This window comes from Equus quagga, chromosome 10 (genome assembly GCF_021613505.1).
Source record: "Equus quagga isolate Etosha38 chromosome 10, UCLA_HA_Equagga_1.0, whole genome shotgun sequence".
NCBI classification, from domain to species: Eukaryota; Metazoa; Chordata; class Mammalia; order Perissodactyla; family Equidae; genus Equus; species Equus quagga.
The window spans coordinates 110,404,417-110,421,018 of NC_060276.1; the positions used below are offsets into that span (position 1 = coordinate 110,404,417).

The 16,602-nt window shown below is 41.5% G+C and overlaps 1 protein-coding gene across 4 annotated transcripts in view; it reads left to right on the plus strand.

Moving 5' to 3' along the window:
• Positions 1–16,602, plus strand: part of CTPS2 (CTP synthase 2) — an 89,256-nt gene that overhangs the window by 59,780 nt on the left and 12,874 nt on the right. For all 4 annotated transcript variants that reach the window (XM_046674010.1, XM_046674013.1, XM_046674011.1 and 1 more), the window contains exons 15-17: positions 6,170–6,225; positions 9,558–9,654; positions 14,630–14,774. In XM_046674010.1, coding sequence (XP_046529966.1) covers positions 6,170–6,225; positions 9,558–9,654; positions 14,630–14,774 — 298 coding nt within the window. The remainder of the gene's footprint in view (positions 1–6,169; positions 6,226–9,557; positions 9,655–14,629; positions 14,775–16,602) is intronic.

The window sequence follows — 16,602 nt, forward strand, 5'->3', positions numbered from 1 at the left end:
TTTGCATTTCTTTTCATTCTTACAAAGTGGAAACTTCCCCCCACCCCCAAATGTTGATTTACATGTGTGTATACTGCCCACGTCTCAAGTCTCCACTAGCACTTAAACATGGGAAGGGAGTGGTCTACCAACCCAAAGTCTGTTACCTAAATGGTCTAAACCAGGGGTCAGTAAACTTTTTATGTAAAAGGCCAGATAGTAAGTATTTTCAACTTTGGGGCCATATGGTCTTGGATGCAACCACTCACCTCTGCCATTGTAGTGTAAAAGCAGCCATAGGCAAATATGTAAATGAACGAGCATGGCTGTGTTCCCATAAACCTTTATTTATGGGCACTGACATGTGAATTTCATTGATTTTCAAGCATCGTGAAATATTATTCTTCTTTTGATTTTTTTCAACATTTGAAAATGTAAAAATCATTCTTAGTTTGAGGGCTGACCAAAAACAGTCAGGGGAATCCTGTTTTGCCTCGGGGTTGCCACAGCTTGCTAAACCCTGGCTAGACAGAAGCAGCACAGGCTGAATGAGGAGCATGGCTGAGGCAATGAGGCTGTTCTCCTCCTGGGGGGGTTCAAGGACATCTTCCCAGTTGTCTACTTGCCTGCCTAAATATCCTATTTAGTGACAGAGTAAGGCCAGTAGGGCTTTCAGAAGCCATTTGACCCAACCTCTGCGTTTCTCAGCTGAGGAAGCAGAGGGCTCAGAGCTGAAGTGGCTTATGGTCAGGGGGTGGTCAGAACAGGCCCAGGCCACTCTTCTCACATAGTTTCTAGTCTTCTGCTGGAACATGTGGCCCTGGCTCCACACAGCTCATCATTCCAATCACTCTCTGGAATGTAACCCTTAAAACACACATTTGACGAGTGTTAAACTTGTCAAATGCTCTACCTTTCAGATCTGTACCTTTTATTGAATGTAAATTACACCTCAATTTAAAAAACCCCACATTTTATCTGGGAACCTAGATGGTAGGACTTGTCTCCTTATAGTGACACCATTACTTGGTTGATTAACTCGTTAGATGACTCTTGCAAAGCAGGGAGAAATGGCACAGAGCAGTTATGTATTAAATGGGGTGCTTTGAAGAGTGAGAAATCTAGAATGAGGGATGACTAGAGATGGAGTGGATCAGGCTTAGGTGACAGGGGAGTCAGGGAGAGAACTGAGGAACTTTGTTATTAGAGGGTTTTAAGACTCTAAAAATAAACTTTATCATTTTGCTTGGGGCTTTCAACTGAGTGTGAGAGATGGGAACATCATAAAGTGCAAAGCAATTCAGACCAGGTTCTGAGCTCATTCAGGGGACAGCTGACAACTTGTTTGATAGTGTTTCCAAAATAAGACAAGCCCCAGGCTTAATTTTTTTGGTCAGGTCCCAGACATGTTGCCAAGATATCCGGGAAGGGAAGCAAGCCTTTCTTTATGCTGAGTCTGGTTTTCAAACCAAACTGCTGCCTACCAGAAAGAACATGTTTTTCAGGCCGTTCATGTCACGTGTTTGAACACTGCACAATCTGGTGTATACGCGCTGCTAGGAACGCTCAGTTTAAAGCAGTAAACCCGGTTTAAAGCAGTCTTGAATTCTATATGCAATTTGTGTAACTCTGCTCTCTAAAGCAGCACCCAAACGGGTAGGGAGCCCTTGCCTTTAGAAACAGCAATGCACAGAGGTGGAGGGGTGCAGAGGAGGCCAAGCACTCTGGGAGGCATAGGAGGGACAGGGCCACCCCATGAGCCCAGTGCGGGGCTGTGGGGTCATTAAAAGAGAGTGGATGCCAGTTTGCCCTCTATGGGTGTCCAGTCCAGTGGAGAATGCAGCAGGACGTGTGAGAAGGAATCAGGAGCCCACTGCAGTGCAGTGTACACAACAGTGCAGGAGACCAGGTCCTGGTGATTTCCTGTCAGAGTTCCCAGAAGATGACCTTCATCCTCAGGGCAGACAACACGGGACGGTGAGACTTGATGCAGGCAGGTGTCAGCTGGCAGAGGAGGCCAGGGAGAGTGCCTCAGGGTGATGCTGCAGGGAATGTGTCCGAGCCCAGGGTGCAGGAGGCCAGCGCCGGCGGCTGGACAGGCAGCTGGAAATTGAATGCTTTAGAAAAAGACAATTCCTTTCGGGCACCTTCTCTGCATTTTCTCATAATAGTAAGAAAGACTTGACTAAAATGCTTGGTTCTGCCTTACTGTAAGAGAAAAAGGCTTTTGTTCTGAGAAAACAGAGGCAAGAGGCCAATGAGGAGGTATTGAGTGAGTCCTGGTGTTAAGGATCTGGGTCAAATTCATGGCATTGGAAATGCAGAGTGGTTCAATCTCCACTTTGAAAGAACTGACAGAAATGAGGATATGGGGGAACAAATTTTCACAGGCTAGAAAAATTGCTTTTGTTTTCTTATCGCTTATGAAAGCATTGGTAGGGAAAAACTCCTTCTAGTTCCTGGGGTGACTAGATTTTTAGGAAGTTTAAGAAAAAACCATGCCACACAAAAAGGCTTGGCTGGGTTAATGAGGTGATTTACAAAATAGTTTAAAAGAGGTCGCCAGGGATTTAGGATGCTGAAAGTCCAAGCCATGGTAATTTGTCATGCTGAGACACAAATTTGAAAGGAGTGTGAGGGGCTTCGTGAGAGGGCATGCCAGCTGGCCAGCCTCCCTGCCTCCCTACGGATGGTCCATGCTGCAGGGCGCCTCTCTCCCCTGCTTCTTGCCTTTTTTGTTGGGGAAAACACTTGCTAAAGTGTTTCTGTTAAAATGGGGGCTCGCAGGTCTGGGACACAGCTCCTTTAGTCATAACAACAGATGGCATTTATGTCCCCTTACTGGACCCGCACTGAATACTTCACCCATGGGAGCTAGTGGAGTGGGTAACAGCCCAGCCCCTGGAGCCACACTGCCCCATCAGAGGCCCCTCCAGCCTCAGCTCTCCGTCACTGGCTGTGTAGCTCCTTACCCGCACTATGCCTCAGTTTCTGCATCTGTAAAACGGACGTCAGAATAGCTATTGCCTTGTGGGGTTCTTGTGAGGGTTAAATCGATTATACGTGTGGGTCCTTAGAATAGTACCAGGCACAGGCACTATTCAAGGTGGCTGTGAGGATCATAAATGTGAAGGGTTTATTGTATCCACCTGTGATTCTCTCAAAGCTCAGTGTAAACTTCAGTCAGTGACCTAGTATTAAGAATGTGGTCCCACTGGGGCAGCAGGAGGGCAGCCTGAAGAGAGGGGGTCAGGCAGCCCCTTTGTCTTGCAGGTTCTGGTGTCTTTGCTGCCCACCTACTAATATGTACTAGCAGAAGAATACAGAAAATCTAAGAAAAGAGATGTTGAAAATGGGATAAGAATACTAAATGGGGGAAAAAAAGAGATACAAGCAATGAAAAAGAATGTAACATTGCAATGTAGAGTTAAAGGCAAAGATTAGCATTTTTAAACTAGAAAATTGTCATTTTTATAATTGAGATAAAAGCAGATCATGGAAAAATTAGATGAGGGAAAGGGAAGGAGTTTAGATACTTAAAAGAAATGAGACGTTTTATAAAAATTAAAAGAATGACATACTAAAATCCAAAAGTAATAAACAAAGGAGAAAGACAGTGGCTAGCCTTGACTGTGCACTTTCTAAGCACCAGTGATTAAGACAATATGTGCATCATTTCAGTTATTTCTCTCAGCACCCCTGGACCCAGCCGCATTTTGCATGAGAGAAAGGAATCCCAGCAAGATTAAGTCACTTGTTAGAAAGTCACTGAGCTGATTTCAGAGCCTGAACTCTTGACCACTGCACTATACTGAATGGCTGGACCTTAATCACAGAGGGGATGGAAAAACCCAATCAGCTCCCAGAGCTGAGAGCTACCGCGTGCTGAGAGCCCTGAGACAGGGTTCCGCATGTTTCAGGAGGAGTGTCTTGTGGGAGGAGAGCAGGGGGCCTAGAAAGTGAAGACCCACCCCTGCTTCTGAAAGCCAGTCTGAAGCCATGTGCTTGACTCAAGGGATGCAAGCGATAAAGTTACAAGAAAAAGCAGTTGAAAGATCTGGACTTAACTTTAAGAGGATTCTGATTCCCCTTTGACCTCTGACTTTGATCTTTTCCTCCTATAGTCCAAAATGTCTTCTCTGCTTCCTTCATTACAACAGATGACTTAGCAAATCCAATCTGAGAGCCTACCAACGTTAACAGAGATGGTGAGGAAAATGGCAAAAATCTCCAAATTAGGATATAAGGAATTATATCTTGGAGTCTTCCGGACTTGCAGGATATTGTGCACACTTTTGAAACTGCATGGCCTGTGCCTGCTGCCTGGCTTAAGGCAAACTCTGTGTTTGCTAAGATATCTCAGAGGTGACAGGAAGAACAGGGAGCTGTGAAGACTCTGGAGCCAGACTGCCCGGCTTTAAATTCTGCTACATCATTTAGTGGATGTGTGGCTTGGGCAAGTTGCTTCACCTCTCTGCCTCAGCTTCCTCATCCTGTGAAATGGGGATTATGAGAGTCTCTACTTCTTAGGGTTGTTGTGAAGGTTAAATAAGTCAAAATATGTGAAGCACTTAGAACAATAAGTAAACCATGTGATTGCTGTTGTTATCTCTAGACTATGAAATCCCAGTAGAAAGAATGGAAGCTGGAACATAAGCTCTACAAGATAACAGACAAGATAGGGACCTCTTCCCTCAATTCTTGATACCAGTGTCTAGTGCATAAGCAGGTACTCAATAATATTTGTTTGTGAAGTACTCTCTCTCTCTCTATATATAATATATATATAAAATGTATATGGTGTATGATGAAGCATGTTTTCAGAACTTTGGAAATGTTTTGTGCACTCAAAATCTTTCTTGATCACTTTCAAATCTGTCAAGAATGAATTTAAAAATTAATCCACTGCCATATCAGATAGAGAAGATGTGGGAGATATATATATATATATATATATATATATATATACAATGGAGTACTACTCAGCCATAAGAAAAAGACAAAATTGTCCCATTTGCAACAACAGGGATGGACCTTGAGGGTATGATGTTAAGCGAAATAAGCCAGATAGAGAAATACAAACACCGCATGATTTCACTCATATGTGGAAGATAAACATACACATGGGCAAAGAGAACAGACCAGTGGTTACCAGAGGGGAGGGGGATTGGGGGGGTGAGAGAAAGGGGTAAAGGGGCATGTATGTATGGTGACAGATAAAAATTAGACTACTGGTGGTGAGCACGATGCAGTCTATACTGCATATTGCAAATAATAATGTACACCTGAAATTAAACAGTTATAAACCTTTACAATTTCAATAAAATAATTGAAGAAAAATTAATCTGCTGCCATATCCATGATAAAGGAAAAAATTGAAATTTCCCTTAAAACTGTATGTTAAAAATCAGCTCAGAATGTTACCGGTCCAGTTCTATTTGAAAACACCTTAAAAACAAAATAAAACTAAGAATGCTCATTCCAGGGCCCTGGCACCAGAGATTCTAATTTGGTTACTTTTAGGAGAGTGCCCAGGCATGTGAGGTTTTACGAAGCACCACGAGTGGCTCCCTGCGCGTTCCTGGTTAGGAACCATTGATCCACACTGTCCCCGAAAGTCCTGTAGGAGGACGATCCATGACAAGGCGAGATGCTAGATGCTGCTGAGTGTAGACTGTGTCTAGGTGCGGAATGAAAAGACTGAGCAGTAGACCCACCATGTTGTTAGGAGTAGTTCTCTGGACTGACTTATTGAGTACACGTGCCATGCGATGATCCTAGGCACAGGGGGAAATCCTCAACAACAACAAACTGACACAACCTTCCTTGCTGTCTAGTCTTTTTGGAGACTAAAATACAATAGGGCAATGGTGCGGACATCACTCAGTGTCTCAGTCCTGTAGGCAGGTGTCTCAAAGGAGGGCACATCTGCTGGAGTACAAGGTGGACTTGTATAAGAGCGAGTTTCCCTTTAGGCAATGGTGATGGTTACTTGAGAATTGCTTCAGGGTTTCAAAGAAGCTATCGCTGTCCTGTACCATAAAAGAAGAAAATCTATATTACTACTCAGGGTCTAGTTCATTTTTAGGTCTCTGATAGACAGATCAAAGAGGCTTCGCCCACATATTTGCCATGGATGTGGTTCTAAAGCCAATTACTCAGTATTAATTCTACTCTCGTATCTTTACAGGGAAACTTTATGGGGATGTTCCTTTTATAGAAGAAAGACACAGACATCGATATGAGGTATGGCTTTCACACTGAATTACTGTAGAATATAGCTGCTGAGTGCGAGGAACTTGTGATTACAAGTGGGCCTCTGGAAAAGGTGTCCAGCCCCGTGGTATCTGTCGGGCTCAGGGGAGGTGTGCCAAATTTCCCAGAGGAGGTGGGTGGGGTGGGGAGACTCTGCTCTTCTTAGCTTTCCAAAGGCAAAATCTTTAAGTATCTGCACACAGGACATATCCGAGTTCTATGTTACCCTAACTGCTGTCTCCTAGACCGACATAAGGTCGTCATCCTTATCCTTAACCACCTGCCCTTTATTTTGGCAGGTTTGGGAAAAGGGGGACTTGCATCTTCTGAAAAGGAACCAAATGGCTCTTGGGATAGAGATGTTTCTCTGAGTATCACATGATGGATTCTTGGTTTGAGAATCTCTTTGGAAGTCCACATTGAGCATGAGGCTTAGTGTCACATGATTAAGAGGAGTTATTGTTGAGATTTCTACATGAGAAGCACAGGTTCCCCAAAATACAGATTGTCTATACCAGGATTCATAGTGTATTAATTATGATGCTTTCAGCAATGAAGAACCAAAATCGCTGCTCATTATTTTAAATTCAAACCAGCCTAAACAATAAGGAAATTTGTTATTTCGGATAATAGTCCAGAGGCTGGGCAGGCTCCAGGCATGGTACAATCAGGGCTCCTGCTGTGTCTGGCATTCTCTTGGCCCTACCCTTTTTTGTGTGTGTGCCTTGCCCTCAAGCTGGTCTTCCTCATGGTTGCAAGATGGCTGCCAGCAGCAATTAAGGCAACGTGTGTCTCTCTTAGACATGGAAGTTTTTTTTCAGTTTAATTGGGTCAATTTAGATGACCTGCCCCACTGTGAACTAGTAACCATTGCCAGGGCAATACTGAGCCAGGCTTAATCCTGTGTTCTTGTATCATTCATCTGCCAGGAAGGATGAGTTTATCATGTTTGGCTTAGACCACTTAGGACCAACTTCTAGAATGGGGGAGATGGAGTTCCCTGGGCCATATGTTGGTGGAATAGATACCAGATACCAGGGTCCTATTTTGAAGGAAGGCCAGTGGGAATTGATGCTGGGTAAGCTACCAACAGTGTCACTATAATCAGTGAACGTGATTTTTTTTTTTTATTGAGTTATTGATAGGTTACAATCTTGTGAAATTTCAGTTGTACATTAATGTTTGTCATTCGTGTTGTAGGTGCACCACTTCACCCTTTGTGCCCACCCCCACCCCACCTTTCCCCTGGTTTCCACTAAACTGTTCTTAGTCCATAATTTTAAATTCCTCATATGAGTGGAGTCATACACAGATTATCTTTCTCTCGCTGGCTTATTTCACTTAACATAATTCTCTCAAGGTCCATCCATGTTATTGCAAATGGAATGATTTTGTTCTGTTTTGCAGCTGAGTAGTATTCCATTGTGTATATGTACCACATCTTCTTTATCCATTCGAGTGAACGTGATTTTCTGAGTGTAGGCTATTTGTGGTCTTATTTCTGTTGGGAACTGGCCCAACTGGTGGGAAAAAAACTATTGAGCTACTTTGCCTAAGTGGTGGTTAGAAGGTGTAAGAACTACTATGCATACAATAGTGTGGACTTTAATTCATTCATACTTACTTTGCAACTGATATGCACTAGAGATGGAAGGGTCAAAGACAGACATGGTCTCCCTCCTGTTAGGGAGCTTATATTCTAATTGGAGAGGACGAAAAATAAGATAATAGATAAAATGATTACCTATTAAATCATATATTGGACAAGGTACTTGAATCTAGAATAGAGAATTTTTACAACTCAATAGTAAATAATGGCAAAGGATCTAAATAGTCATTTCTCCAAAGAAGAATACAAATGGCCAATCAGCAAATGAAAAGATGTTCAACATCATTTGTCATCAGGGAACCACAAAGAGATATCGCTTCACACCCACTAGGATGGCTCTAATCACAAGATGGATAATAACAAGTGTTGACAAGGATGTGGAGTAATTAGAATTCTCATACCCTGTTGGTGGGAATGTAAAGTGGTGTAGCCACTTTGGAAAATCATCTGGAAGTTCCTCAAAAGGTTAAACATAGTTACCATATGACCCATAATTCCATCCCTAGTATATACTCAAAAGAAGTGAAACCATATGTACACAAATGGTCATAGCAGCATTATTCATAATTGCCAAAAAAGTAGAAACAACCCAAATGTCTGTCCATCGACTGATGAATGAAGAAATAAAATGTGGTATATCCATACAATGGAATATTATTTGACAATGAAAAGAAATGGAATATTGATACATGCTACAACCTCGACGGATCTAGAAAACATTATGCTAAGTGAAAGAAGCCAGTCACAAAAGACTACATACTGTATGATTCCATTAACATGAAATTCCTAGAATAGGCAAATCTAAAGAGACAGAATGTGGATTAGTGGTTGTCTAGGGCTTGGGGAAGGAGTGATGATGAGGGGATTGGGGGATGTTGATTAGAGGGTATAGGGTATATTTTTGGATTGATTGTGGTGATGGTTGAAATCCTCTGTGAATATACTAAAAACCATTGAGTTGTACACTTTTAGCAGGTGAATTGTATGGTATGTGAATTATATCTCAGTAAAGCTGTTTAAGAAAAAGGAAAATAATTGCAAATTATGACAACTAGCCTAAAGTTAAAAAATAAAATAAAAGCGTATGGGGTTAAGATTGAGGACAGGTGGGACACCATTTTGGTGTTAGATGAGGAAGTGCTTTCTGTGAAGGAGAGGCTGAAAAGTTTGGGAAAAGGCTAGCGATGAAATGAGTGAGGCAAGGGGCTTGAGCCAGGTCATCAAGTTGTCATCTATAACCAATATTTTAGTAGAAAAATTGCGCCAAGCTTCTCTTTAGAGCTTTTATGTAGCTATATATGAAGAAAGCATTTGGGGTTAGTCACAAGGGAAATAAGAGAGTTTCAATCCTCAAGCAGATTTGTGATTTGGGAAGAGATAATTAATTACACATAACTCAAGGGAAGAAGCAAATATGACGACAGCTATAAATAGCTAGTCTCAAGGTTCCAAGTCGGAATATCTGTGTCACAGTCCTACTTTTTGAATCTCATTTTTGGGTGAGAGAAAGTGGGCCTGTAAGATTTAGAGGCTGTGATTAGCCTTTCCATCTCAGGTTCATCATGAGTTTAAAAATAGACTTTGGAGGTTGAATGTGGAAATTAACTGCTAGTTAGAACATCACTGAAAATCCACGCAGTTGGTGGAGGACATTTTCCTAAGCTGATATGTCTGTATTGCTCTGCTGCCCAAAGACAATTTCTTGTTTTTCCAGGTGAACCCTAGCCTGATCCACCAACTTGAGCAGAACGACTTAAGTTTTGTAGGTCAGGATGTCGATGGGGAGAGGATGGAAATCATTGAACTGGCGAGTAAGTGGGCTCTTCATTTCTGGAAATTTTCGTGATGAGTTAACGTCATTTTGTCGACTGTAGACATACAAAGATATAACTTGAGACTCATTTTGTTTGTTCTCTTTATTTTCCTCTCTCCTTTGAAATAAATATGCAGCTAAATATAAATAATATGCACTAAATATACAGTGCAAGAAAAAACAGACCGCTTATAATCCTAACCATTTTGCGGTCTGTTAGTGTGAACCTACCATAAAATGCTATATTGTTCTGAGCCTCCCAGTCCTCCCGGTAGGATGTTTCTTAACCATCCCGTTCTGGGGCTTCTCTTCTTGCTAGCCCCTAGGCTAGGTGCTCTGGGAAAGGCAGGTGGCCCCCTGATGAGTAGCACCCTGCTTTCTCCCTCCTTTGAGGAAGAGTGGCCCAGTGCCCTCCTCACTACTGGTGACTGGTGTTGCATGTGAGACCTGGCCCCTCATTCCATGGGGCATCTGCCTTTTCCTATTGCTCCTGCTCCGTTGTCAAGCCTGAGCCAGGCGTTAAACTTGTGGACACTAATTTCTGCACTTGGAGAAGTTCTTAGTAAGACCAAACAGAGCACACAGGGATTGGACTTCTGTTGAGGAAGGCCACCAAAGAAGTTGTTTGTGTCTGGGCTGGGACACCCACAGAGCATAGGCACAAACCATACATCTATTATTGATGAGACGGAGGGCAGTGTTCTCATTCAGAGCTGCAAAGACACAGTAAGCCCAGGCTGCCAGCTGATTCCAGCTCTTTCTCTTGACATTCTAGCCCAGGGGTGGGCAAACAAAGGCCTGTGGGCCGAATTCAGCCTGCTGACCATTTTTGTACAGCTCATGAGCTAAGAATGACTTTTCCATTTTTTTTTAACATTTTATTTTTTTCCCACTTTTTCTCCCCAAAGCCTCCCAGCACTTAGTTGTATGTTATTCATTGTGGGTCCTTCTAGTTGTGGCATGTCGGACGCTGCCTCAGCATGGCTTGATGAGCAGTGCCATGTCTGCACCCAGGATTCGAACCAATGAAACCCTGGGCCGCCTGCAGCGGAGTGCGCGAACCCAACCACTCGGCCACGGGGCCAGCCCCTGACTTTTCCATTTTTAAATGGTTAAAAAAATAAAGAAATTATAAGATTTGTGACACATGAAAATTATATGAAATTTTAGTGTCCATAAGTAAAGTTTTATTGGAGCACAATTACACTCCTTCATTTGTGTATTGTCTGTGGCTGCTTTTATGCTACAATGGCAATGATGAGTAGTTGGGAAAGAGACCTTATGGCCCCCAAAGCCTAACATTATTTACTACTTGGCCCTTTAGAGAAATGTTTGCCAAGCCCTGTTCTAGACCCACACACACGCGCTTCATTTAACTAACTTGAACTCAACATTGTCAGGTGCCTGCTTGACTTGTTTGTCTATATGGATATTCTCCTAGCACTTCCAACTCAACTTATTTAAAACTAAATTTACATGATCTCCAAAGTGGTTCTTCCTCCTGACGGTTCCTGTTGTCATCCATCTCCTTGTCCAGGGTTTCTTGCCCTCACCACCACTGACATTTGGAGGGGGATCATTCTTTGTGGTGGGGGCTGTCCTGTGCACTGTAGGAGGTTTGGCAGCATCCCTGGTCTCTACCCACTTGATGCTAGTAGCACCCCCCACCCGAGTTGTAACACCCCAGAACATCTCCAGACATTGCCAAATGTCCCTGAGGGGCACATTTGCCCCTGGTTGGGAACCACTGTCCTAGACTATCAGCCTTGAAATTGGACTTATTTAGCTCTTCTTCCCCATCATACCCCCAACTCGTAATCAGTTGTCAAGTCCTGTAAATTCCGTCTCTGGAAAGATAGGCCAGCTTTGGGATTGCATTCCCATTCCTGTCACCCTGGTCCCCGCGCATAGCGACTCCAACCCAGCCTAGTTCTCGAGCTCCTTTCTGCCTGCAGCCTCTCCCCTCTCCAGTTCCTGCTGACGATGACAGGGCTCTGATTGTACAGTCCATGTGACACTAATTTGTTGGATAAAGCACTCCCATTGAATGCTTAGTGTGTACAGGAAACTCTAAAAATGGTAGTATAATTTTCCAGCACCTGCCTTTTCAACCTGTATGCTTTAGGCTCCAGATAACCTGGACTACTTACTTTTCTAACTTTCCTACCTCTTTTTTTCATCTTAGCCCATGTCTATTCTCTACTTCAGATTCCCTTTCTCTGTCCTTTTCCCTTTCTGTCTCTAATCTGTTCAGGCACTTCAGGAGTCCTGAGCAGGGAGGAGAACTGAAGTTGGAAAAGGCTTCTTTGAATACAGTAACATGTTACCTGGATCCTGAAAGAAGGGAAGCAATGGACACTGAGTGTGCATTCACTAGTCCCTTGCTAGGGACTCCACGTGTCTTATGTAACTCACAAGGCAGGTGATATTATTCCAACTTTACAGAGGAGACTAGAGTGTAGAGAGGTTGAGTAACCCACCCAGGGCCATCCAGTTAGTCACCGGCAGGGCTGGAGCCAAGCCAGGTCATCACCTCCTTCTGCCACCACCCCTGTGGGATGTTATTGTTCCTATTGTTTCCACTGGACATTCCGCCTAAGATTATTAATTGTGCCTCAAGTTTTGAATTAGAATATGAAAATGTATTTCCAACAGTCTTTCTGATGGAAATGCTCATCATTTCGAATTTTTATAGTGTGGAGCACTGCTTGGTGTCGAAGTCTCAAGTCTTTCTGGCATGTGAGAGGGCAGAGAATTTCTTAAGCAGATTACTATCTGTTTACTTTGTTCAAGTACCGATTCTCTTCTAATTCTCCTGGCTCTCATTATTGTCAGCAAATACTTAGAAGCCTCTTTCATCTCAAGCACTTAGATTCCCATTGACACTTTCAAATTTCACGTGGGTTGTAAAGGAAATGAGAGCTCCTGTAAAACCTTGCGATTTTTAAAAGCTGACTGCAAGGGAATTCATTTTATTAAGGACAATTCCCCAGAAGATTTTGATCTTAGCTACCCCTTAGAAGCATACCCACAAATCTCTACGTTGCTAAAGGAGTTCTAAAAGGAACAACAAAACTTGAGGTTAGTATAACACCAGAATTTGGTTCAAAGCAATTAAGAGCATTATTTCAAAGATACTTTGTCTGACTAATGGAATATCATCAAAATAAAAACATTTTAGTCTCTTTCCTCATATTGGCATAGGGAAGTTTTTTGATAAAGTGATTTGGAGCAATGGTCCATTATTCAAATATTCTGTCCCTGGCTATGACATGATCCATTGCTCAGCTTCTGTTTGTAGTGGGACAAAAGCACAATTACTGTCTGCTTCTTTCAAAGACATCCCTAGATGCTGTGCTGCGTAAGATTCATTGCATCCTAAATTTAAAGCTACGTTACTTAGTTTCTTTTCTAAGTGTGGATGATATCTCTTCTTTTCTTGAGGGGATATGTTCCTGGGAGAAGTTGGCATTCCCTTCGTCAAGCTTTCATATCCGAGTGCCCCTCTAATTCAAGAAGGCTTCTTCCCAGATGTGATGTAGAGGATTTCTACACTGGGTTTTTCTGGACTCAGCTGTCCAATAGAGCATGCTGGCATGACAGAGCTATTCTGTCCTATTCAATATGGTAGCCACTAGCTATTTGTGGCTATTAAGCACTTGAAACATGCTCAATTAATTGAAAGAATTTAAATAGCCACATGTGGCTAGGGGCTATCATTTCGTGTAGCAAAACTTTAAATGATAACCTTAGGAGAGTGGATATTTCTGTTCAGTCATCATTTCCTCCCTACTGTAGCATTAGCCTTGGGTCTCCAATGGTAAGTGATGGGGATTTGTGATTTTGAATTCCATACTTGATTTTTAGATCATTTGATAAAGCGTCTCATTGAAAGGTTTAAAGTTATATTTACTTCTCTCTATAAAACTTACATTTTGTCATCTTCAGATTGATATATATATCAATTAAAATGATTTCAAAATAGAGAATATGGCACATTGACTATGCTCTGTACTGTAGTAATTATGGGATTAGAGAGTTGCCCAATATCTGAGTAGGAGTTGCTTCCTAATCTGGAAATAAACGTAGTTTTTGAGATTGGGAGAAGGAATGTGTAATCCTAGAAAATTTCTACCCAGATTTGGAAATGTTGTCCTTTTAGTTTTTAGCATTCCAAAACAGGAGGTTACAGATACCAGGGAAAAGCTACTTTTCTGTTCCTATTAAATGTAGGAGAACTGGAATTGCTCATATAGGGGCTTCTTTCAACCCTCACTATGAAAATAGCTTAATTTTTCCTCCTGATAATCTAAGTAGTATGTGCTCATTGTAAAAGTTCACATGATGCAGAAAAGTGTAAGGAAAAAAAGAAAAATATCTTGAACTCTCACCACCGTGAGCCATAACCACCATTAATATGTTGAAAGGCCATCCTTTTATCACTCAAAGACTCTTCATCACAAAGGATAAGTTGGCGTAGGCTGAAATATGTGTGCCGGTTCAGTTTCATGGTACTATCTAGGATTAATATCCAATTTAAAGCTGTGACTAGAAAGGCAGCTTACTTGCTGCATTCCCAAAGGTACCCTTCCCTTGGGAAAGGAGAAGACCTTGTGAGAAATGGCCTGAAGCCATCTAAGAGAAGAATGATCTCCTGTCAGCCTAAAGTGTGAGGGATACCAAGGACCTTCAAATTCGGGGAAAGCAGAATTCATCTTGCTTTTCAAAAATTTTTCCTTAACTTGGCTAACACCTTCCACAAATAAAATGCCCAATCTCTTAATAAGTGAGATGTGTTTTGCAATTTGAAATTCTGCTGCGAAGATGGATCATGAAAGTAACTGGCTATGATGATAACAAGTTAAGTAATCATCTTACCATTTAATGAGTTTTCTTATTCAAAGGTAGGAAGACCTTTCAAGCAGTTCTTATGTTTGTCTGCTTCAATTGCATCGTGATTGTTCTCATTTCAGATCATCCCTATTTTGTTGGTGTCCAATTCCATCCCGAGTTTTCTTCTAGGCCAATGAAGCCTTCCCCTCCATACCTGGGACTGTTACTTGCAGCAACTGGGAACCTGAATGCCTACTTGCAACAGGGATGCAAGCTGTCTTCCAGGTAATTAGCTTACTGCTCTTAGCAACAACCCAAGGTGCAGTTATCAACATCTTAAGTTTCTCATAAAGTTTAATATCATTATAGGATTTTTTAAAGTGAAGAAGGATTTTTTTCCCCTCTTAGCAAGCATAATTTTTTCTCTTAGTGAAAATGATTTAATCGTATCTACAACTGTAACATGTCAGCTTTCCAAATCATGCTGATGCTGGGCATTATTTTAGAAATTTTTGTCATTTTGGTAAGTGAAAAATGGGATTTTCTTTTGTTGACTCTTTGATTAGTAAATATATATGAATATTTTATATGTTTATTGGCTCTTTGTTTTATGAATAGCCTGTGCGTATCCTTTGCCCTATTTTTCCTTTTGCTATTATATCCTGTTTCTTAATGATTGGTGAGCTCTTCAGATATAAAGGATGTTAATCCTTTGTTAGATTGCAAATATTTTTTCAAAGTGATTTTGTTTTTCTTCTGAGTTGTTAATGGTAGGTTTTATTTTCCCTAAAGAGTTTAAAATAAGGACTTTATGTAGTCCTTGTTTATGTATTTTTTAAATTTATGTAGTCTTTCATAAATATATATATCTTTTATGGACAGTCCATAAATCTATCTTTTATGGATTCTGCCTTTAGTATCATGCCTAAAGTCTTTGCCTATCAAAAGATGATAGAAATAATAACCCATTTGTTTTTCACTAGCACTTTTATGGTTTCAATTTCATAGTTGAAATCTGTACTCTATATGGGCTTTATTGTTGGTGTAGTGTGTGAGGTAGGGATCTGGCTCTCCCTCACCCCATTTGTTAGTAAGTTGAGTAATTTTGATTTGTTCCAGGGATTTCTATTTTGTTCCATTGATGATTTCCTCTCTTATTTCTGAACCCTTATCACCCTTTTCATTATCATAGCATTATGGTAAATCAGGTCCTTATCTACCCAATCCCATTATTATTTAACACTTTTAAAAATGTGTTTTGCTGTTCTAGATGAATTATACAATGATTTTTTAAAAATCAAGTTCGAATAAAAAATCCCTGAGGGATTTTCATTAAATATTTTTTACATTTAAATACTAGTTTGGGGAGAATTTATATCTTTACTTCTTCTCATCCAAGAATAGTGTGTGTAATAACTTTAAAAGTGGGAGGAACCAGCCAGAATCATGGACATAGGTAGGGGTTATTACCACAATAACTAGATATATGTTGTTTAGAAGATTACCATGATGGACGCTCATCCTAGCAGATAATTCTTGCGATATTGCAATTAAGGACTGCCAGGATCAGTACATGGTGTGTTTGTGTATGCTTGTGTTAACAAGCCTGCTTGTTTGCAACATTGCTTGCTAGGAGAAGCTCAAGGCTTTCTAGCATTTCCTTTAATCTTGCGTACATATGGGAATAGCTTTACATATTTTGCATGTCGGGCGTCTTACTGAATTAATGATCACTCCTTGCATTCTTGAACCAGTGCACTGGTTTTCACACTGTGCCTTGCGGAGCTGAGCTTCCTGAGGAGTGGGCTGGAGGGGCTCCAGGCTCTTCCCTGCTTCACCTGAGCAGCTCCAACACTTCTGGCTCATGTGGGGTGATTCTGCATGAGGTTTCCTATGAAAATGAGCTTCCTGTGTTCTGAGGCTGCATGGCTTACACAGCAGATGGGAAATTCTAGTGTGGTCCCATGTTGGATGTGTGCTGTGACCCTTCTCAGCCACTTTATCGTCTCCATTATTTCAGGTGTTCACACATGAAAGGAGGGTGACAGTGGAGCAAGTTAGATGGCTGGGAGAAATAACTCATGCATAATAATTCACGCCTAACTATCTGGTT